Genomic DNA, 21,572 nt, shown 5'->3' on the forward strand with positions numbered 1-21,572 from the left:
GCATCAAAAGACACTTTTTTAAATTTATGTACATCGACATACTAAATCATAATTTTAAAATTAAAGGGGTATTTTTTTGTTATCGTTCAGACTTGGAAGAAGACTTGAAATAAATAGTTGAATTGATAGCCTGATAATTTAATGATACCCATGCCACTGATGGGATTTCTGAGCAGTAATGTGAATGAACTTTTTATCTTTCAGTGGTTTGACGAGACATTTTGTTGGAACTTGAGCGTTTTGCATCACTGTGTTTCTCATCTGTGCGGCCCGGCAACTCAGGATCGGATCAGAACAATACAGAACTGGCCCAAGGTGAAGTGGTTTTAACTTCAATGTAACCACAGTCGGGGAACGAGAGGTGAGATGTTCTGTTACATTATTTCCCCCACAAATGGGGACCTTTTGGACTACACAAACGATGGATGTGTGTGCTTTTGCTTTTTTTTTTTTTTTTTTTGGAAATCCACATATCAAATCCAACACCACTCAGAACTGCAACAGTCTGTTTGAACCTCTGAAAATGAAGACACTGGGGAAAAAAAATCCTGCCCTGGAAGAACTGCTCGTTTCAGTTTTTGTTCATTAAAGACACTAGGAATCCTCCGCAAGACCGTTAGTCCTGTGAAGATGCTAAAAAACTATGATTTATTTATTTATTTCTGACAGCAATCACTCATTTACACATTCCAGAAGATCACAGTTCCTATTTTTGTCTTTTATGCTCTTTGCACGTTTGTTTTCTCTCAGAACCCTGCAAGCACAACGGACTTGTTTTATTAACTGACGGTGGGGAAGACTGATGCTTTAAAAGTCTTTTCGTGTCCGTTTTTTTAAAAAGCTCACTTTACCTGATGGAAGTAGGAATTGTTGAACTGACTGTATTTGACATTTTCTGGACTTTAATCATCATTTATTGTAAACCATAACTGAACTTGTGATCTGGAGAAAAGTCTTGATCACTCCATCGTTGTGACTGAAGTCAAATTATTTGTAATTTTGATTTTTTTTTTTTAAACATTTTTTATTCCTGAGCTGTACTTGAACATGACTTTTGAATCAGAGGTTTTTATTTTGGGTTTACAAGCTGTAGCTTATACATGCACATCCTATGGGGTGGGAGGGAGTGGCACTTTTTCTTATGCTACTTTTTATTAGTGCACGTTTCTAAAAAGTATGCTTGCTGTTCAACTATATTTAAGAAACGTGCACGCTGCACAGTGGTGTCACTTGGAAACCGAATGCATCCACATGTGGAGATGCCAAATATTATGTCTGCCTAAATGAGCACCGAGGGGAAGGGGCCATGGTTTGTACACGTCCACCTAACGATGCGTGCTTTTAAACTGCAGCTTGTATTTTTAAAGCTACAACAGAAAACAGAAAAGGGTCGCAGCAAGTACTTTTAAAGAAAAAAAAAAAAAGCCTCTGATTGCATTAAAAATGGTCTAAAGTGAAGGAATTAAAAATAATTACAATCTGATGTCAAAGTTATGCCTGAAAATATGCTTTGAGGTATAAAAATATGAATATAATCAATGTGATATTTATATGCCAAAAAATGGAGAGGATAAAGGTTGTTTCTGTTTACAGGATCTGATATTTGCTTTGCTGAAATTATCATACTGATGTGTCAAAACTCTTCGGTCTGCTCAGAGAGTTCAGAAGACAAATCTGAAAAGACCTTTAAGTTGTTGCAGCTGAACAGTTTTGATTATATGGTTGCTTTCCAATGAAAGATTTAAAATGCAAGTGTTTGTGTGTATTCTTGATAAATGTGCTCATTATTTGCTCCTCCAGTTCTTCTCGTTGCGTGACTCTTAACTTCTGAAGTTTTCCTTTTTTGTCTCTCCACTCTAATTCCCCCAATGCTTGGTGCTCTTCTTTCTCTGCCACTGAATATTTTACGAAGCAGAAATGTTGAAGCAAAACCCCTGAACCTCAGGGTACAATTTTTCCTGAGTGCTTTTATAGCTGAAGGAAATGATCTGGCCCTCTTTTTCACATCACAGAATAATTCCCGCTAAAGCATTTGTGCTTGGCACGAGGCCGCGGCGCACACTTCTTCCCGTTTGTGTTTGTTTTGATTGCAAGTCATCAGGTTGATGTCTTCCTTTCGAATGTGCTGTTTTCTTGCTTGTCGTCTTGTCAGAACAGCTTCGTTTTAAAATCCCATTATGTCAGCAATTGGATTTCGGCAGAGCCTTTTACTGAGTGACTAAACCAGCTTTGAATTAAGCAGCTCTCGCAGTTGCATTTCTAAAGATAAACTATTTCACTGATCACGCTCACTGACAGGAAACAAATGTTTTAAAACTGTATTTAATTGACAAGTAAAAACATTTTCTCTGTCACTGTATAAGTCCAGTGAAGTCTTAATTTGATTTGGAAAAGTGCCATGCCCATTCCTCCTCAACAGGCTGGAGCCACGATGGAGATTTCTGGGCCCCTCGAGACCTTTTCTGTTCTCTTGACGCCCTGTTTTGTCCCTTTGATCCACAGACCAACAACCGCCCTATCAGCTTCTGACCAGGTGGTTTAAAATAAGCGTATTTACGAAGGCATTAGGCTTAAGCAATCCGGATCTATTCCTACTACTTGGCACTGAAACAAATCATTAGGAAAGATCAAAGCTGAGCAGCTCCAGCTGAAAGGTCAGTTCGTCCTGTAACCCTGCAGGAAATGTCACTTCACGGAGGTAGCTGACCTCCAGATCTCTACTGGAACTTGGAGACGAGATCCTCATGATTCAGTTTATATACTGACAATGTGTGAAAGTTTTTAGCAAGGTCCAATCATTCCATATTTCTGTCTCGATCCATCCGGCTAAAGTTTGTGCTTCAACTCGGACCGTGTTGCCTTCTAGCACAAATTATAAAGATTTGTGATCTTTGGTCAAATGTCGTTGGAGGAGTATTTCATTTCAACTCGACCAGTTTTTCATCTTTGATATTTTTTGTCTTTTCCATTCATACTATGAGGAAATCTCATGTATTTGAAACAGACCTTATTTTTTTCATCAAGTTCCAGCCACCTAAAACGTGTGGATGTGAGTTGCAATGTTAATGAAAATACAGTACTGTACTTGAAAAGGTTTAGAATTTGAAATGTCTACAATAAAATGTTTTCTTGCAATTTGAACATTTTGTGTACAGACCCTGATTATTTTGCATGTTTCTTTTTTTTTTTTTGCCTGATGACAGGACCAAAATCAGATTAAATCTGTTGTAGTTAATGCACTTTGAGTTTGAATGCTTAATTAATTGGTTTAACACTGCAAATCAAGTGGCTTATCATTAAAAGAGCATTCCTTTGGAAATTGTGCAATGACTTAAATGAAAATGACAGGAAAAGCAGCCAATGATTAAATATAATATTTAGACAGCATGAATAACCACTGGTTGAGACCATTCCCCACCATCACAGACCTCTACACCTCCAGATGCAAGAAGAGGGCCACCTGCATCATGAAGGGCCCCACTCACCCAGTACACACACTTTTTGCCCCACTCCCCTCAGGAAGGTTAAGGAGCATTAAGTGTAGAACCACTAGACTGAGGAACAGCTTCTACCCTGAAGCTGTTAGACTCATGAATTCTAACCAGAATAATCACTGTGAACAATCACGTTGCTGCTGATGTTTTATGTTGCTGTGTTCATTCGTACTCATCTGCTCACACACTCATGTTCGTGCTGCTGTTCGGCGTATTGTTTTTATGCTATTAGTGCTTAGTGTTTATTTAGTTGGTTTTTTTTAGTTCATATCTTAGATCTTATTATTGTTTTTCTTTTACATTTTATTGTTGAATAACTGGGACCTTGTGTACATAATTTTGCTCCACGTGGTGTGAACAACGATAAAGAATGTCTGAATCTGAATTTACACTTTTATTCTTAAAGCAAAATAAAAAGAAATGAAGAGTGGAAATTGTATTTATTGAAAAAACATGGTACCAGGGTAGCACGGTGGCACAACTGGTAGAGCTCCTGCCTCTCAGCGAGCAGGTCCCTAGTTCAAATCCCAGTCCAGGGGCCTTTCTGGGTGGAGTTTGCATGTTCTCTCTGTGCATGCGTGGGTTTTCTCTGGGTACTCCGGTTTCCTCCCACAGACCAAAAACATGCATGTTAGGCTGATTGGTAACTCTAAATTGTCCCTAGGTGTGAGTGAGAGAGTGAATGATTGTTTGTCTCGTTTGTCTCTATGTGGCCCTGTGATGGACTTGCGACCCGTCCAGGGTGTACCCCGCCCCTCGCACAGTGATTGCTGGACATGGGCACCGGCAACCCCCGTGACCCAAAATGGAAGTAGCGGGTAAAAGATGATGGATGGATGGATGAAACAAGGTACCTTCACAGACCTTTTCTCCACTTTTCATATATGGAGTAAGTGTCTTCCAGTCATATTTACTTATCAGGTACATAAAAAAAATAAAATAAATGTTTTAAATAATGTGCATCAGTGACCCCTGCGACCCGAAAAGGAGGAAGCGGGTAAAAATAATGGAAGGCTGGATGGATGGATTATGATTCACAATTAGATGTTTAAGATTTGGAATATTTTCCAACCCTTATTTGTACTTGTCCACAACTTTGTCTTAGATCTGTAGGAAGACTTCCTTGGTCTTCATGCTGCCTTTTGCATGGTAGCCCTTATTTCTACTGAGATGTTTTTCACTGGTGTTCCGAGGACAGTCAGAACAGTTGTATACAGTTTACACTGAGACCATCTGACAATGAGATAAAGGGGATGGTTGAGCATCAAGGCAAAAGGTTGAATTATACACACTGTCAACTTTTCAGTTTTATATACTTGGGACACAAATGGCTTTTTAAAAATAATTTAGCTTCATCAACCTGAAGTGTTTTGTGTAGGTTAATCACTTCAAATAAAATTTAAAAACTAATTAAAATGACAATTTTATGGCAATATAATAGGATACAAAGGGGGAATTAATACATTTACAAAACAAACCTTAACTTCTGCAGTGGATCGGCTAACATGTAACATTATGATGCAAGTGCTTGAGTTCAGTTGGGCCTCTGTGTCTTAAACACCTGGCGTTGACAAGTGAACTGTCAAGATGCTGGTTTAAAGTAAACATTTGTTTTTGTTATTGTTGTGCAAGCTGCTGAAGTCGTGATGCCAGTTGTTCCAGTGACACAATTCGGTGCTCCTGAGGAATATCGGCTTCTTTGTGCTTGTTGCGTCGGTCTAAAAGAATCCCATGGATGCCCGCGGACCTAGAAGCGAGGTAATCGTTAATAAAGTGGTCTCCGACGTGCGCCACGCTGTCAGCTGATGTGCTACATTTCTCCAGAGCTTGAACAAAGATGTCCGGACTGGGCTTGGCCACGCCGGCCGCCTCTGATGAAATCACAAAACTGAAGTGCGACAGCAGCCCACAGCTATGTAAAATGGCTTCGAGACGGTTATCAAAGTTGGAGACCACACCCAGCTTCAGTCCAAGGGAGGAACATCTCTCCAAGGCCGGCTTTGCGTCGGGATATATCTGAAATTAGGAGGACACGCTGGATGTTTCAACGGACTAACATTAAGCACAAGTATGAAAGATTTCATCAAATTTGAAGTAAACTTGTTCTTTGTTTATGAACGTGTCAGATGTTGCATACCTCCCAGTTTGTCGCATTTCTGAAGTTCAAATAAGCATTGTTAGCCACAGCATTTACCACGTCTGGATCCTGGACCCTACACTGGGACAGTGTCTCTTTCACTACTCTCATCCACCAAATCTGGCCAGTCAGACCCTGAGATTTGCCATAATTTGGAAATCTGCTGGAGTAATCTTGATAAACCCGTGAGAAAGCAGCATCAACCTCTGCGTAATTGAGGCTCAGGCCCAGTTTTTCAGCCTCCTTACAGTACTGCTCCCCAGCAGACCCAAGCACGCTCACCAGGGTGTCCCGAACGTCCCACAACACCCAACGTAGAGGAGCTCGCATTACAGCTGCACAAACATGACATAAAGAGCCATTAGTAACTGAGCAAAACCAAAGAAAGGTGGGCAACATTTGTTTTAACAGCTCAGTAAGACAAGTGAAATAGAAAAATCCTAAACTGACATTTAGATATTTAATTTACTGTACCTTTAAATTATATGTTTTGTAGTAAACAATGCAATGTAAAATTATGCAGACATCAGAAAAATATACAGACAACTTATTCTGATTGATAACTAAATTTGTGTTGGTTTTCCTACTAAAAATAAAAATAGATAAAAAAAATAAATGGAGTAATACAATGATATAAATGTAAGGTAATGACCAATTTTAGGGTCTATAAGGGCTGCGATCCCTTTGGAGGACGTTCTTGTTTCTGCGCATGCGTCTCAAACCTGACTCATGTACAACAGTAGAAATGGAACGCAGCCCATATATTGTAGTTCCCGAATATTCAGTCAAACGTGTGTTCTGCTGCCTCTTGTTTCATCTCACCGCAGGACAGTTTATCGCTAAAACTTCTAACCATACATTTTAAAGCTAACAACAACCATAACTAAGTGACGTAACGACGTTGTCCGACCGACCATGAACCAACCAGAGACATAAATGCTGCAGGTATTTACGTCAGTGTATTGTCAACTACCAGAGACGTTAGTCCAACGCACTTCCTGGTCTAAGTGGTAACATCATGGGTAATATGGCTAAATTAATGCTTTTTGCTTTAACTACGGTAGCTGGCGGCACTCAACCTGTAGGTTTTCACACATGACGTTATACTGAAGAGCCCCACAGAAATAGAAGCCAAGCGGAAGTCTTAAGTTACCTGTATCAAGTCCCCAAGGTTAGCCAAAGTGTCTATGAAAGTGTCCTTTCTCTTGCTCTTCGGTTTCCTCTCAACAGCAGGTTTGGGTTTTTGTTGCCATCTGTTGGAAAGCTGATGTCGCTCGTTTTTACGAAAGTAACAATTTATTTTAGATTTATTATTATTTATTTAGATGTGTTTTTTTAAATTCTAACAACCATGTGTATATTACTTTTTAAAAACACCTCGGTATCATCTTAATAAATCTAAATTTTATGTTGAAATTGTAATTTTTTCCCCATACATCCACGCCAGCAGGTGGCGGTATACAGCAATTAATCAAAGCCTGAATCGAACTACTGCGCATGCGTTAAGTTCACATGTTGGATAGCAAAGAAAGGGTGAACGTCGACGCTTGATTACAGTATATAGGAAATAACTAACGATGTAGTATATTTTTCATTAACTTTGAACCGTTTTTTGGTAGTAAAATGTCAACTCCAGCTATTCGAATGTTTAGGAGGTTAGAGGGCCTGTTTTGTGTTTACAAGCCCGCCGGTGTACCCTGGAAGATGGTTCGGGACACCATCGAGACTAATCTTCTTAAAGGTGAGAGTCTGGTGGTTTTACGAATTGTGGCTCACGTCACGATCGCTCATTGAAACATCGAGTATCGTTGTCTGCTGTCAAAGTTCAACTGTAGAAACCAGTAAAACCATTAAACACACATTTAAATGGGTTGTTCTCCAGGTGTAAACGCAAAATCTCAACCAGTTCCTCACGAAGTTCGCTTCTTGACGAGCTCTAGCTGTGAAAATGAAGCATCCAAAGGACTTACAGTGTCTGTAGTATCATTGCCTGCTTTGTCTGCGCATCCTCTAGGTAAGCTGGTGTAATTACTTGTTTCTCTGTTCTAGTGTCATGTCCCATGTCAGTGATAGATCTGAATAAACCACAGGACTTCTTGAAGAATGTTTAAACAGGAGTTTCTCGAACAGTAATGGTGTCAGTGCAACCACTTAAAAAGCACTTGTAATGCTTCAAATTGCGCTTAAAATCCCTCCCCGAGAAGGTCATTCATCATACACACATTCATACAACACTACTACATCTCTACAAAGCTAATTGAATAAATCATGCTATAGAGACTTATCAGTGCTTTAGATCACATGCATACACCGATGGGACACACATTGGAGGCGATGAGAGGTTCAGTGTCTTGCCCAGGGAGAAAATGTGACTGCTGGTGGAATCAAACCCCCAACTCTCCCATTGGAGGGTGACCACTCAGCCACATTGTCTGTAATGTCTGTACTATAGACAATCAGATTTTATTGAGTCCAGATAGGAGGGAAATTGTTTTATATAAAATATAGCAGTGGTGTATATGATTGGTTAAAATTGTACATGTTTTTCTTGTGTTTCAGTAACCGGACCTGAATTTCATCATATTCGAGTTGGAGCAGGTCATCGCCTGGATGTTTCGTCCTCTGGTGTTTTTGGTATAGTTTTAGACTTAATTTTAAAATGAAAGTATTGCATTTAATCAAGATAACTTAACAGAATATTCCCTCATTTCTGCTCTTTAGTTCTTGGTGTTGGGAATGGAAACAGGGTCCTGAATGACCTCTACAACACACGAACCACAAGGGTAATCCCTTATTTCTGCTGGTTTTAAACCAGATCTACTGCTTACGATGCTGCACTAGTAAGTTTATTGCAATTTTATTTTTTTAGGATTATACATTGGAATGTGAATTTGGGACGGCGACACATGACTTCTCTCACACGGGTCGAGTTGTGGAAAGGTCCACTTATGGTATTAGTTTTCTCTAGTCATTTTTCCTAATTTATTTTATGTATTTTCCTTAAAGTTTAAGTTGTAGACAATTTATGTCTCTAAAACTTAATCTTGTTCTCCAGATCACATCACACAGGACAAACTTGAGCGAGTGACTGCAATGCTGGAGGGAGCCAATCAGAAGGCTATGAGACTGTAAGTACTGGTAGTTTTTTTTAATATTTTTTTACACATAAAATTTTTCTCTGTACTTCCCTTTGGAATAAGACCTCCTGCACATGCCACCTATCAGTGCCAGAGTAAAGTACTGCATGTGACATGTTTTGATCTTCTAACAGGTATTCTAACGTAGACATGAGCTCCCAGGAGGCATATGAGATGGCTGTGCAAGGTTTACTGGGTCCAGATGGGAAATCGGCTCCTATTTTAACAGGCTTACGTTGCATTTACTTCCACCCTCCCAGATTCACTTTAGGTAAACAAAAAGTGTCTCATTTGCCATTTTATAATTATATATAATATAATATATTGTGTCTTGTTTGACGCCCGTGTCTTCTGCTTTTCTAGAGGTGCAGTGCCTTAACGAAACTCAGAAATATTTACGTAAAATTGTGCACGAGATAGGACTTGAACTGCGCAGCACGGCTGTGTGTAAAGGAGTGAGACGGACCCGAGACGGACATTTCACCCTGCAGGACGCACTCACCCGTCAACACTGGACTGCTGCCGATGTCATGCAGGCCATCTATAACTACCACTCCTCCAAGAAAAAGAGAAAACATCTCCATTTGCTGATGGAGAAACCATCGATAGAAACATCTGGAGAAAAACTGACAGCTACTGAGTGAAGTAAAACAGCACTGACACATGCATGTCTACAACCCCTGGCAAAAATTATGGAATCACCACACTTAAAGGATTGTCTTTTAGTTGTTTGATTTTGTATTAAAATAAAATAAACCCTATATATGTAACACAATTGTGATTTTTTTTTTTAAATGTCAACCGTATGGCATTAATATAACAAAAAAAAATTATTGACAGCAAGACAGCTTTCCTAATGTGAGCATTGTCTGCTGTAGAGAAGACAGACATGGTGATGTTTATTGCAGATGGCATACAAACTAAAGTCTTTGTCTTGTGTTTTGGTCCTTTTAAGATTTTTTTATGGTCTTCGGCAATTTTTAAGAAACAAATTGGTATTTTGATTATTACTGAATAACATTTGACGGATTTTGCCTTGATATGTAGAATTTACATATGTATACAATTCAGTATTTTTCAATGTTCTGACAACTTATAGGTTTAATAGAGCAGAACTGCTGAAATTATCTGTGACCTCTGTTGATACTTGAGGATTTTGTCTTTAGTTATTTCCAGCTTGGGGGGGGGGACCCCGAACCCTGCAAGTTTTGGTGTGGCGCCCTTGCTTTCGTTCTCCTCATACTGTTGAAGGACATGTTGTCCCTCTGGGAACAGAGTTTTCTTTGTTGAACAGCTCAAATCAAAACACAAAATAAGTATGCAAGCAAACAAAATGTTCTTCTGGAGGTCTGAGAGTTGAGACACAGAACAAATTTATTGTTCTAGATTATTACACAGTAATGTAATAAAACTGAAAAAATGCAAGTCCTTTAATTCAGACTATCTAATTACAGGGTCATGAAATGGATTAATGTTTATCTGACAGACGTGGCAGCTCTGCTAACTGCACTGAGGGTGTGTGCCTATGCGGTTAATTTAAAACAAATGGAAAACAGCACATTAGATGAACGCCAGGATACTAAACTGCTACAATTCTTCCCACCCCCCGCTTGCAGTAGACTTTTTGATATCTATAACTTGCATTTTCTGATATTCAAAATGGAAATCAGAAATGCCACTTTTACTATTTGTTATATCGTCCACCAGGTCCTTGTTCTCAGTTTTTGTCTGAATTCTCAGATTATTTTGTCAGACTTTATACTAATAAAGTCATAATGGGAGATTTCAATATTCATATAGATGTTGAAAGTGATAGCTTAAGCGTAGCTTTTAATGCATGTATTATATTACATTATTATTGTTTAGCATATATCTTAGATCCTTGTATGCTGTTTCTTTTTTTATACTTTATATTTTTGCTATTTTGGGGTGTAACTGGGACCTTGATTTCATGTACTACATGTGATGCGAATGACGATAAAGAAAATTGAACCTTAATAATTTAATAGTTTATTGGTTTTACCCAAAATGTCCACTCATCTACTCGTTCTCGTCAACTTGGAGAGATGGTCTGTTAACATTTAAGAAAGCTCCCCGTAAAGCTAGAACTGTGTATTATTCATCTTTATGAGAATAAAAATAACCCACGGTTTCTGTTCAGTGCTATAGCTAAACTAATGAAAAGTTCCATCTCTATTGAGCCATGTATCCCTACTGCTATAAGCAGTGATGACTTCATGAAATTCTTTATAAACAAAGTTATTTCATTAGGGAAAAATTCAAACCCTTCCTACTATGCCTTTCATTCCCTGTCAGATGAAACGGCTTTAGAAATGTCACTAGAACCTGAATTATGTTTCGATTGTTTTTGTCCTATTGAGCTCTGAATTGCCAAAATTAAATGCTTAATCTAAACTCAACATGTCTGCTTAATCCCACCCCAGCCAGACTGTTTAAAGAGGCATTTCTCCTAATTAATATCCACATTTGGCGCATGCTTAATTTGTCTCTAATGAATGGTTACATACCACACCGCTTTAAGGTTGCTGTAATTAAACCTAGAAACCTGATCTTGATTCAGGAATTCTGAGCAATTATAGATCTGTATGTAATCTAACATTCATCTGAAAAATGTTGAGAAAATAGTTGCAGGTCAGAAGCGTGAACATCTACAAAGAAATAATCTGTTTGAGGAGTTTCAATCAAGGTGTAGAGCTCATCATAGCAACGAATCTGCACTGGTGAAAGTCACTAATGATATTCTCATGGCCTCTGACAATGGACAGGTGTCTATACTGGTCCTGTTAGACCTCAGTGCTGCATTTGATACAGCTGATCACACTTTTACTACAGAGGCTTGAATATGATATTGGGATTACAGCAGTGCTTCTCAATTATTTTCTGTTACGCCCCACCTAGGAAGAAGTAAACATTTTGCGCCCCCCCAACTCTCAGCCACGACTGTAAATAGTATAAGTTGTCTATAAAATTGCTATAAGTACACCTCTACATAGCATTGTATCCTTCATCCATCCATCCATTTTCTTTACCCGCTTATTCCATTTTGGGTCACGGGGGTCGCTGGTGCCCATGTCCAGCAATCACTGTGCGAGGGGCGGGGTACACCCTGGACAGGTCGCAAGTCCATCACAGGGCCACATAGAGACAAACGAGACAAACAACCATTCACTCTCTCACTCACACCTAGGGACAATTTAGAGTTACCAATCAGCCTAACATGCATGTTTTTGGTCTGTGGGAGGAAACCGGAGCACCCGGAGAAAACCCACGCATGCACAGAGAGAACATGCAAACCACCCAGAAAGGCCCCTGGACCGGGGTTTGAACCAAGGACCTGCTCCCTGAGAGGCAGCAGCTCTACCAGTTGTGCCACCGTGCTGCGCATTGTATCCTTATTAACATCAATTTTAAAAAAAGATAGAAATATAGATCACACTGATGGTGTGTGTGTGTGTGTGGGGGGGGGGGGGTCCTCCCCCAGAAAATTTTGAATAAAGTAGATGCCATTTCCTGCATTCTGGTGTATTTTAATGGTTGTTTAACATCTAGTTTTACCTACACAAGTAAACACTTGGAACACCTTGGGATTCCCCTGGAGGAGCTGGTCCAAGTGGCTGGGGAGAGGGAAGTCTGGGCCTCCCTATTTAGGCTGATACCCCCACAGATGGATGGAAGTAAACACTTGATTCAGTAACTATTTTAGAGTTAATGGCACAACAAGAAGTAGGCTGATCAACAGCTGATTCAATGAATTCAAAATATTATATATTCAAAGGTGATAATTTGATGCCCAAATTAAAATTAAATGACTGTAACTTAGTCGACTTCAAATGTAATAAGATTATCAATAAATGTTTGCAACAAAGGATTTATTGAGTATAACAAAGATTCCTTCAAGAAACCTCCCAATATAAATCATAAAACAATAATGACTTCTGCTCATTCTAAATTTGTCAAATGGCCTAAATCTCATAAAGTGAAGGAGAATAATTTTAAAATAATAAATAAGATATATCCTGTAGCCATGTTTCTGCAAAGAAGGTTTAAATTTGATGTTGATTTTTGTGCCTTTTGTAAATCAGAAGATGGATCCCTCGAATATGTTTTTTTCATGTCAATACAAAGTGTTTGGTCAAACATCAGAAACTAGATTAATCTCAAACTCAACATTCCTTTTTTTTTATGCTGATTCCATTTTACTTTATGTGGATAATTTAAGCTCAGCTTTCTCTGATGACATTAATATAGTTGTACTTATAACAAAGTACCACATTCACTGTAGTAAGAGGAGTGATAATAAGCCTTCCTTCCTGTTTAATGAACAATTTGAAGTCATTTATTTTCATTAAGTACATTAAAAATCTGCAAAACTGCTAAAATCATCTCACAACAGAAAAAAACTTGTTTTAATTAAAACAATTTTTCTCAAGAAAAAAAAACTGATGAGCTTGTCAGCAGGTAAGGGGCGTTTACCTTCGGGACAAATTGAGGTTGTCGATTGGTCAGTTACTGACACGCCTTCTGAGTTGATTGACAGGTCGCGCCGTCGAGGATCCGATTGAAAAAAAAAAAAAAAACCCGTGAGGTCCAGGCCTTGGCTGGACCTGGACTTCAGAGCAGCAGAGAAGTTGCAAACAGCGCCAGAGCGAGCGGGCTGTGTGTGTGTGTGTGTGTGTGTGTGTGCGTGCGTGCATGCGTGTGTGTGTGTGTGTGTGTGGTTGAGTTGGTGGGTCCAGTGGAACGCGCTCACAAGATAAGAACCTGACAAGTTGTTTAATGACATAAAATATATTTTGTTAGCAAATAATAGAGTCCTAACATTTATTAAACATTACTTCTGTATTAAAAAACATCAAAATTGCGCTTTGACAAACCAAAAAACAAACAAACAAAAAAAAAAAAAAACGTTAAAGTGAAAGTGGGGCAGGTAACTAACGCGTGCTGCGGGTGACGAGCGTCACCAGCTGCTCAGCAGCAGAGGGAAGCGACACAGTTCAATCATGGCTCCTCAAACGACAAGACAGACATATTTGTTCATAACTTTATTATTATTAAGACTGAGAGTTGCCGGATTTTAGCAAACAGTTGCCAAACGCACCCTGACAAAATGAGAATGGTGCAAAAAAAAAGGAAAAAAAAAAAAACTCCCTGCCACAAAATGTTCCTCGAGGTCACATGCGCTCCCCCCCCCCCCCCCCCAGGGGGGCGCGCCCCACTATTTGAGAAGGACTGGATTACAGGAACGGCTCTAAAATGGTTTAAATCATATTTATGTGAGAGATCCCAGTTTGTAAATGTAAATGATGAATCTTCATACAACAAAGCTTGTCATGGAGTTCCTCAGGGTTCAGTGCTTGGACCAATACTCATTATATATGCTTCCATTTGCTTCCACAGGGTGGCTGAGTGGTTAGAGCAGTCGTCCTCCAATGCAAGAGTTGGGGGTTCGAACCCCACAGCAGTCGCATGCCGAAGTGGCCCTGGGCAAGACACAGAACCCCTTGTTGCCTCCGATGTTTGTGCCATCGGTGTATGAATGTGATCTAAAGCACGAGTAGTCTCTTTCGAATGATTTGTTCAATTAGCTTTGTAGAGATCTAGTAGAGTGCTGTATGAATGGGTAAACGAGGCTCAGATTGTTGTGTAAAGCTTTGAGTATCTCAATATGATAGAAAGGCGCTATATAAGTACCGTCCATTTACCATTCCATTAGGTAAAGTTATTAAACAGCATGGAATAAATTTTCATTGTTATGCTGATGATACACGATTTGTCCATGAAACCATCTAATCAGTTAGATTACAAGCATGTCTTAAAGACACCTGGATCTGCCATTCTGTGTTTGTCTCCCTGTCCTCTCAAACCCAAGCTGGTCGAAGCAGATGGCTGCTCGTCCTGGGCCAGGTTCTGCTGGAGCTTTCTTCCTGTTCAAGGAAGTTTTTCCTTTCCACTGTTGCCTTTGTGCTTGCTCAGGATGAAAGACTGATGAGGTGAAGATTCAACACAATCGTCTGCCTTTCTTAGATAGATAACTTTTACTAATTGTTTTATTTTATGCATGTGATTGTTTTTGTACAGTGCCCTGAGACAACTTCTGTTGTGACATGCCACTTTATAAATAAACTGAATTGAATTTGAGTTGTGTAGACATTGTAGAACAAAAGTAATGAGAAAGATTTACTCTTGAGAAAATAGTTTATTGATTTCAAACAGTTTTCAGGAGAAAGTGCTTGATTACCTAATCACCAGAGAGTTCAGATTAGTTATTATAGTTTCAAATTCAAATATTCATATCTTAAAGACAGAATAATAAGAAAACTTCTAAAACCCAATGAAGTAGGTGCTGGACCAAAAACAACATGAAGAAAAAAAAAAAGCTCACTTACAGCGCTCCTACTGCAGTTGGTGACCCAAAAGGCCACACTTAAACTGCAGAGAGTTCTTTTGATATGCTTATAATTTTTAACTTGGAAAAAATATATTAATTATAGACTTAATTTCAATACTGAAAATAGAACAAATAGAATTTGAGTTCCCAAACAAAAAGATAGAAGTGCACAATACTAAATAAAATAAATGATATTCTCTTCGATGTATATAAGATAAAAGCCCAAATCAAAATACTGTCATTCCGACAATAACTATGAATATTGCTCCAGTAAAATTTACCAGCTCTTCTTATCAATAGAAAATTTATATTAAAAGTAGTTTACCCATAGTCTAAATCAAACACCTTTATGAAAAATGAAATTAAAGTTGTCTGAATCTAAGTAATTAAGTTATATGTTGTTGGTATACAGTTGAACTCAGGACATCAACTCCACTCCTCGTAGGAGGATGATACCTTTCATCTTATTTTCCAGACAAACGGGTTCAGCAACACTTTGACTGGCTTCTTTGCTGCTGGTGTAAAACTGTGGCTTCCTCTCTTAAATCAGAGCTTTGACTCAACATCCTGGCAACAACAAGGCAAAAACAAAATCAGCTAATGTCACAACAGGCATTGTTAAAGCACTACTAGACTGCATTTTGTTTAAACAAAAATATATCAGATTGTTCTAACAAGGTTAATCAGTCAGGTCCTCTGAACGGATTCTTCTTTCATGACGTCCCATTGGCTTTCAAACACCAAAATACATTAGGGAAAATACTGGTTCATCCCAAAGATCCAGTCCCCCAGCACAAAAAAGAGTAATATTGTATATGCTGTTCACTGTCAGGAGGACTAATCAGTGTTACATCAGGGAAACTAAACAGCCACTGGCCAAAAGGATGGCCCAGCACAGAAGAGCAACATAATCAGACCAGGACTCTACAGTTTACACTCATCTCCAGGCCAGTGGTCACTTTCAGGGATAAAGATGTTCTCATCCTTGATAGAGAGGAACAATGGTTTGCGAGAGGAGTGAAGGAAGGCATCTTTGTGAAAAGAAACCATCTATCATTAAACAGGGCGGAGGCATTCATGTTCAACTGTCACCCTCTTACAATGCTGTTATTGCTAGTATCACTCCACCCTCTGTAAATAGCAAATGGCCATCAGGGCACTAACAATCTATTGTTGAGCTAATGGTCCTCCTTTAAGAGGACCATCAGCTGTCAGGTGAACAATTAATTTTGGCTGTCACCAGCAAACTGGTTGATCCACTATGAGAAGGCGCTGCTTATAAGACTGAATTTGTTGCAGCTCCTCAGAATGTCTTTTGGATAAAAGATGAAACATTTCAACAAGGAAGAATCTGTCCAGAGGACCTGACTTAACCTTGTTAGATTTATCTACCCGGAATATTGAGTATGCATCAGGACATATGAGATTATTACCTTGCCACGGTTTCCAAGGCCTCAATCACATTTTCACCTGTGGCAGCACTGCACTCCATGAAGCCAAAGTTGTATTCCTGTCAAGTAAAAACAAATGAAGTCTCTTTGATAGTTACATTAAAAAATGGCCAAAGATCCAAGATTTAAATGCACCACATTTATACCTTTGCAAGAATGTCCCCCTGTTCAGTTTTGACTTGTTTCTCTGCATGATCACTCTTGTTCCCAAGGAGAAGAACAGTCACATTGTCTGCAGCAGATTCCTGCAACAGATTGTTTTGATTTACTGTGTAAATGACAAGTCACAAGTTGAATGTGATGTGTTGAGTAGGTGAGCTTAAACGCAGCAGGTGAGCCACACCTAAAGCTTTATTTGACACACCTGCATGTAGTCAGTGGTAAGCACATAAAAAACAAGGTGGTTCAGACTCACAAGACAGTGGACGGTTTTGAAATCACAAGCAAAGCCAGAAAAGTTTCAAGCTGCTCCTGCCTTCGTGGATAACATTTGGTCGACAAAAGGTGTTGGCCACTTCTGTTTTGGTCCACTGTTGTTGAGTTTCAGCCATCACTTTGATTCTTTGAATTCTTGATTTAAACTAAATTCCAACAAAAATTTTTCTTGCATGCCTTTTTTGACCAAATGGAATCTTGTTCTTGTGCCTGAGAAGAGTTTGTCCTCCTTCGCTGATTGCATGATGGTGAAAAACCCCTTATTGCCAATAGTTAAGTCCTATGTTGCTGTATGTGTCAGTGGGTGCAGATTTACCATTTCAGGAAGGTATTTACTGTACAGTAGTCCCTCGGATGAACTGCACGACTGCATGGAATTTTTATTTAAAATAAATTATTTATCCCCTGCTGCACATGTGTGCAGCCCACAGCTGCAGAAAAAGCTTCCTCCTGCAGTGTGTCATATCTCTGCTTTGCAGCGGAGAAGTGGGTGTAGCTGAGAGCGCTGGCAGGTGAGGTGACAGAGTGCAGCCAAGGCAGAGAGCTGAAATCATGACATGCTGTGCTCTTTTAGAGCATTTCAAAACATTGTTTAGAATATTGCAAGAGTGTGGGAAGGGTTTAAAACAGATATATATATATATATATATATATATATATATATATATATATATATAAACTACTATTTACTACTTGTACTATTATTCCTACTTCGCAGTTTTTTACTAATCACGGGGCTTCAGGATATGGATCCTGTGATAAATGAGGGACTACTGTACCCCCATTTTTTAAGGCCCTGTGTTAAAAAGTTGTCTTAATTAATTTTAGTTCTATCAGTTGAAATAGAAACATTTACATAATGCAAGACTGAACTGATAATTCTAATGAAAATTGTCATTCAAGTTGTTTTACTGTGAAAAAACCCACCTCTGTCCTCACTTCACATTTAGCTTGGTTACATTAACCTGACTCATATTACAAACAAAGCCAAAGGAGTGCTGAATTAGCAGTTGAGCTAATGAAGGCATCTTACCTGGATGGAGTTTGCCCAGTAGCTGACTGCAGAAAAGCTCTGAGAGGACGTGATGTCATACATCAAAATAAATGCCTGGGCTTTGTGGAAAATATGTCTTGTGATGCTGTGAAACCTACAGGGACAGTTAATAATACCAGACAGTAAGACATTAACTTTTCATAACAGATCAATACAAATGCAGTAAACAACCTCAAAGTTCTGTTAGATATTTGAAGGTAGGCTTTTGTGTAAGAAGATGCATGATGGATTGGTTTTATTCAGCTTAGAGTTGACAAAAGAGCTCTGCCAAACCAGTTCTGAAACATGCTGCATTGTGACTTGAGGGTGAATCTTCAATGCTTTTGAGCTTCCAGTCTTGCTTCAAAAGTTGCAACTGTATCTGTATTTACAGGATGCCTCTCGTAGAAGTTAGCTTTGATAGAGCTTGACATGTAAACACTGTTATAAACACAATGAGGGCTTTTTCACATTATTTGATGAGGAAAGCTTCAGGACAATGAAACAACCTGTCTCCAACCACCAGAGAATCAAAGAGTATCTATTCACTGACAAGCCACAGCCATTTGCTATAAAATAAAACCACCCAGTATCTGTGACAGAACAACTAGATCACAATAAACCGCAAAACAACACCGTGTGCATTTAATAGCAATTGTTTTCTTATACGACTGCCATTATTACCCATGACCAGCTCCTCTGCCTACAGCAAATACCAAAACTATTGTGTTTGGAGTTGATTCCTTCTCATGCATCTAGTTTGTTGATTTACATTTTAAAAACAGAAAGTGGTCTCCATGTAAGTTAAAGCCTTAAACACTGTGCCAGAAATGAATCTGCCAGCATCATTGCAACGATTCTTCAGTTTGTGGCTATTTTATCGTTTAAAGAAAGTGGCTGAATAAATACTTGTTTAGAAAAATGACATTTTATTGGACAATGGCCATGTCTGTAGTAAATATCTCTCCCTACAATGTTTTTTTCTTCAAACAAGCTTGTTCTTACAACCTGTTCATCCATTCATCCTTCCACTTGGTTATCTGTGGTCAGGTAAAGGAAGTAACAAGTTGAGGAGGGAAACCCTGCCTTTCCTCTCCCCAGCAACACTCTCCAGTTCCTCCTAGGGGATTCCAAGGCATTCTCAGGCTGGCAAGTCATGGTTTGGTCACCTCCCAGTGCAACATGAGAGACGTCCAGGGGACATCCCAATCAGATGCCTGGACCACTTCAGCTTTATATCGGTCTTTTGCAGACACGTGACTTATGCACTTCCGGTCGCCATATTGGGGGGTTACGCAGATACCGGTTCAGGTAAACAAAGTCCGTGGTAAACAGTGATAAGAACGATGACATCTGCAAAATGGAAAGTAAATATAAAAATGAGAAGAAGCCATATAGAGATAAACTCAACGCTGAAGCCAGAGACCGTTATATGGCGAAGTTAACGTCAATTAACAACGTTGATCCATACGAGGTAGCAGCTAAGGCATGGACGTCCGAACCAGGGCTACTTCCACCAACAACAAATATGGACATTATTTGCTATCTTGTAAATGGTGTCAGTGCCTACACATTTGACGAATTTCGGAACTATAAGTCCTTGGAGGCTCATGGGCTGTTCACCAATGGTTGGGTGCAAGATTTATATTCATTTAAACCTGAAGGATGCACCAACACTGTGGTCACAGCAAAGGTAAAACACCCTAAACATAACATCTTAGTCATCTTAGTCAAAGTTATACACATGTTGTCACTTCACTGCTAGTTTAAAGACACAAGTTGGGTATGTGTGTATATACACACATATTAATTTATGTGAGTTTTGTGTGTCTGCATAAACATATACGTATATTACCTGTAATCCATACTTTAACTATAAATCCAAGCAAATACACATACATTTTCACAAATATGTGAGGTTAGAATAAGTGGAGTGTCACGAATCACGTCTGTCAGTTAGGTTTTTGTGTCACTCTGTTCACTTGTTTTGGTTCTGGGGATTTATTCTTTTGTTTTTCTTTTTCTTTCTCTGCATGTGGGTTGAGGTTTGTCTTCACTTCTAGTTTAACGTTGTCTTCACTGCAGCCAGCAGCGCTGATTGCGCTCAACTGGCTGCACCTGTCCTCCTCTCCCTTTATAAGCTCACGGCTGACTCTTTTTCGGTGCCCGGTAGTTGAACACTTTTAGTTAGTAAATGTAGATGCTCGGATATATTCATCATTTAACACGGATTCCTCATTTTTCTGGACTGAATAAAACGTGCATTGAATTTAAGGAAATGCAAACGTGAGACGTCATTTATATTTGACCCATCAAAATGAATGCGGTCATTTATTTACAGAATCAAAATTTAACATCAAACATTTACATTAATTTGGCAAATTATGAAAATAACAACATAAGCAATCAATCAGGAAAAATCATACGGCCATGATTTTTCCGTTGCTTCACCACAGACATTTATGAAAACTGTACAATTATGATCTTTTACCCACACGGATGTGGATGAGCATTTTACACAAACATTTCTAAATATCTGGAAGAATTTCTACTTGATAGAAAAGTTTAAAGATGGAAAGAAGTTTAGAGGGAGTAAGATGGTGTGTGAGGGGAAGGAAGTGTTCACCAGAATCGACACTCTCCGGCTTTCTTCAGCTTTTCCTTACAGTACACTTAGGTGATGAAATCGGCTCCTTTACCTGGAGATGTCTCAGGTGAGATTCCGTTTAACGCACCCTTTCAGCGTCTCAGTAGGATGCTGTTACTCGTCCGAAGTAATGGCGAGGCTCTGTTCGACACATATTCACCTCAGTGGAAAATGTTATAATCCCATGGAACTCGGAAGAGCTTTGTTGTCATGTCAGGATCATCCCGGCTCTCACAGAACTGTCCAGAACTGAACAGAACAGAACAGAACTTCTCCAGAGCTTCAACAGAACTGAACTCCCAGAACAGAACTGTGCAGGTACAGAACTGAGTAGACCAGGAAGTACTGACATTTTAAAGACTCTTTCCCGGTTCACTTTTGGGAGTATTCCATTGGTCAGAAACAACCAGACGGGGTGTGTTTTGTGACGTAAGAGGTTAGAAGACAGCGAGAATTGTTATGAACAGATCAGAAATGTTCTCACAGACAGAGAGAGTTTTGTTTTGGCGAGTTTAGAAACAGGTGCCAAAAACTTCTATATTTACGTCTGAGAGGATTCTAAAAACATGACAGTTCGTTCCAACAACTTGTTTTGCGTTTGACTCCAACCTTGGACTCCACTTACACTTGCTCATTCAAAAGCAGAAATCAGAAAAGGCATAATTACTCTGTAACAGCTTTGACATGAGTTCTAACTTTGCATGAGAATAAAAATCATTACTCAGTTAATAAAATTGATTAGTTCACTGCAACATCTAAAATGGTTTGAACTAAGACATTTTGATTATCAACATTTGTAAAATAGTAATGATAATAAAAAGAGAGTGTT

The 21,572-nt window shown here is 39.1% G+C and overlaps 4 protein-coding genes across 4 annotated transcripts in view; 2 read left to right on the plus strand and 2 right to left on the minus strand.

Moving 5' to 3' along the window:
- Positions 1-306, plus strand: part of tgfa (transforming growth factor, alpha) — an 11,149-nt gene extending 10,843 nt beyond the window's left edge. Inside the window, exon 7 of the mRNA XM_037679785.1 lies at positions 205-306. Coding sequence (XP_037535713.1) covers positions 205-212 — 8 coding nt within the window. The 3' untranslated portion in view covers positions 213-306. The remainder of the gene's footprint in view (positions 1-204) is intronic.
- Positions 307-4,928: 4,622 nt separating this feature from the next.
- hdhd3 (haloacid dehalogenase-like hydrolase domain containing 3) lies at positions 4,929-6,856 on the minus strand. The gene is made up of 3 exons (XM_037679339.1): positions 6,785-6,856; positions 5,632-5,966; positions 4,929-5,510 (listed from the first exon to the last, which is right to left on the minus strand). Exons 2-3 carry the CDS (start codon positions 5,959-5,961, stop codon positions 5,112-5,114), a joined length of 729 nt encoding a protein of 242 aa, XP_037535267.1. The 5' UTR covers positions 5,962-5,966; positions 6,785-6,856; the 3' UTR covers positions 4,929-5,111.
- A 274-nt stretch (positions 6,857-7,130) lies between these two features.
- trub2 (TruB pseudouridine (psi) synthase family member 2) lies at positions 7,131-9,522 on the plus strand. Its single transcript, XM_037679340.1, has 8 exons — positions 7,131-7,372; positions 7,514-7,645; positions 8,191-8,265; positions 8,353-8,414; positions 8,501-8,582; positions 8,687-8,759; positions 8,903-9,039; positions 9,132-9,522. The coding sequence occupies exons 1-8, from the start codon at positions 7,255-7,257 to the stop codon at positions 9,410-9,412; spliced, it is 960 nt and encodes a 319-aa protein (XP_037535268.1). The 5' UTR covers positions 7,131-7,254; the 3' UTR covers positions 9,413-9,522.
- A 5,804-nt stretch (positions 9,523-15,326) lies between these two features.
- rab44 (RAB44, member RAS oncogene family) overlaps positions 15,327-21,572 on the minus strand; it is a 12,899-nt gene continuing 6,653 nt past the window's right edge. Inside the window, exons 6-9 of the mRNA XM_037679787.1 lie at positions 18,097-18,211; positions 16,775-16,873; positions 16,611-16,687; positions 15,327-15,744 (exon numbers count right to left, since the gene is read on the minus strand). Coding sequence (XP_037535715.1) covers positions 15,663-15,744; positions 16,611-16,687; positions 16,775-16,873; positions 18,097-18,211 — 373 coding nt within the window. The 3' untranslated portion in view covers positions 15,327-15,662. The remainder of the gene's footprint in view (positions 15,745-16,610; positions 16,688-16,774; positions 16,874-18,096; positions 18,212-21,572) is intronic.

Source organism: Nematolebias whitei, chromosome 7 (genome assembly GCF_014905685.2).
Source record: "Nematolebias whitei isolate Nwh7 chromosome 7, NemWhi1, whole genome shotgun sequence".
Classification (NCBI taxonomy): Eukaryota; Metazoa; Chordata; class Actinopteri; order Cyprinodontiformes; family Rivulidae; genus Nematolebias; species Nematolebias whitei.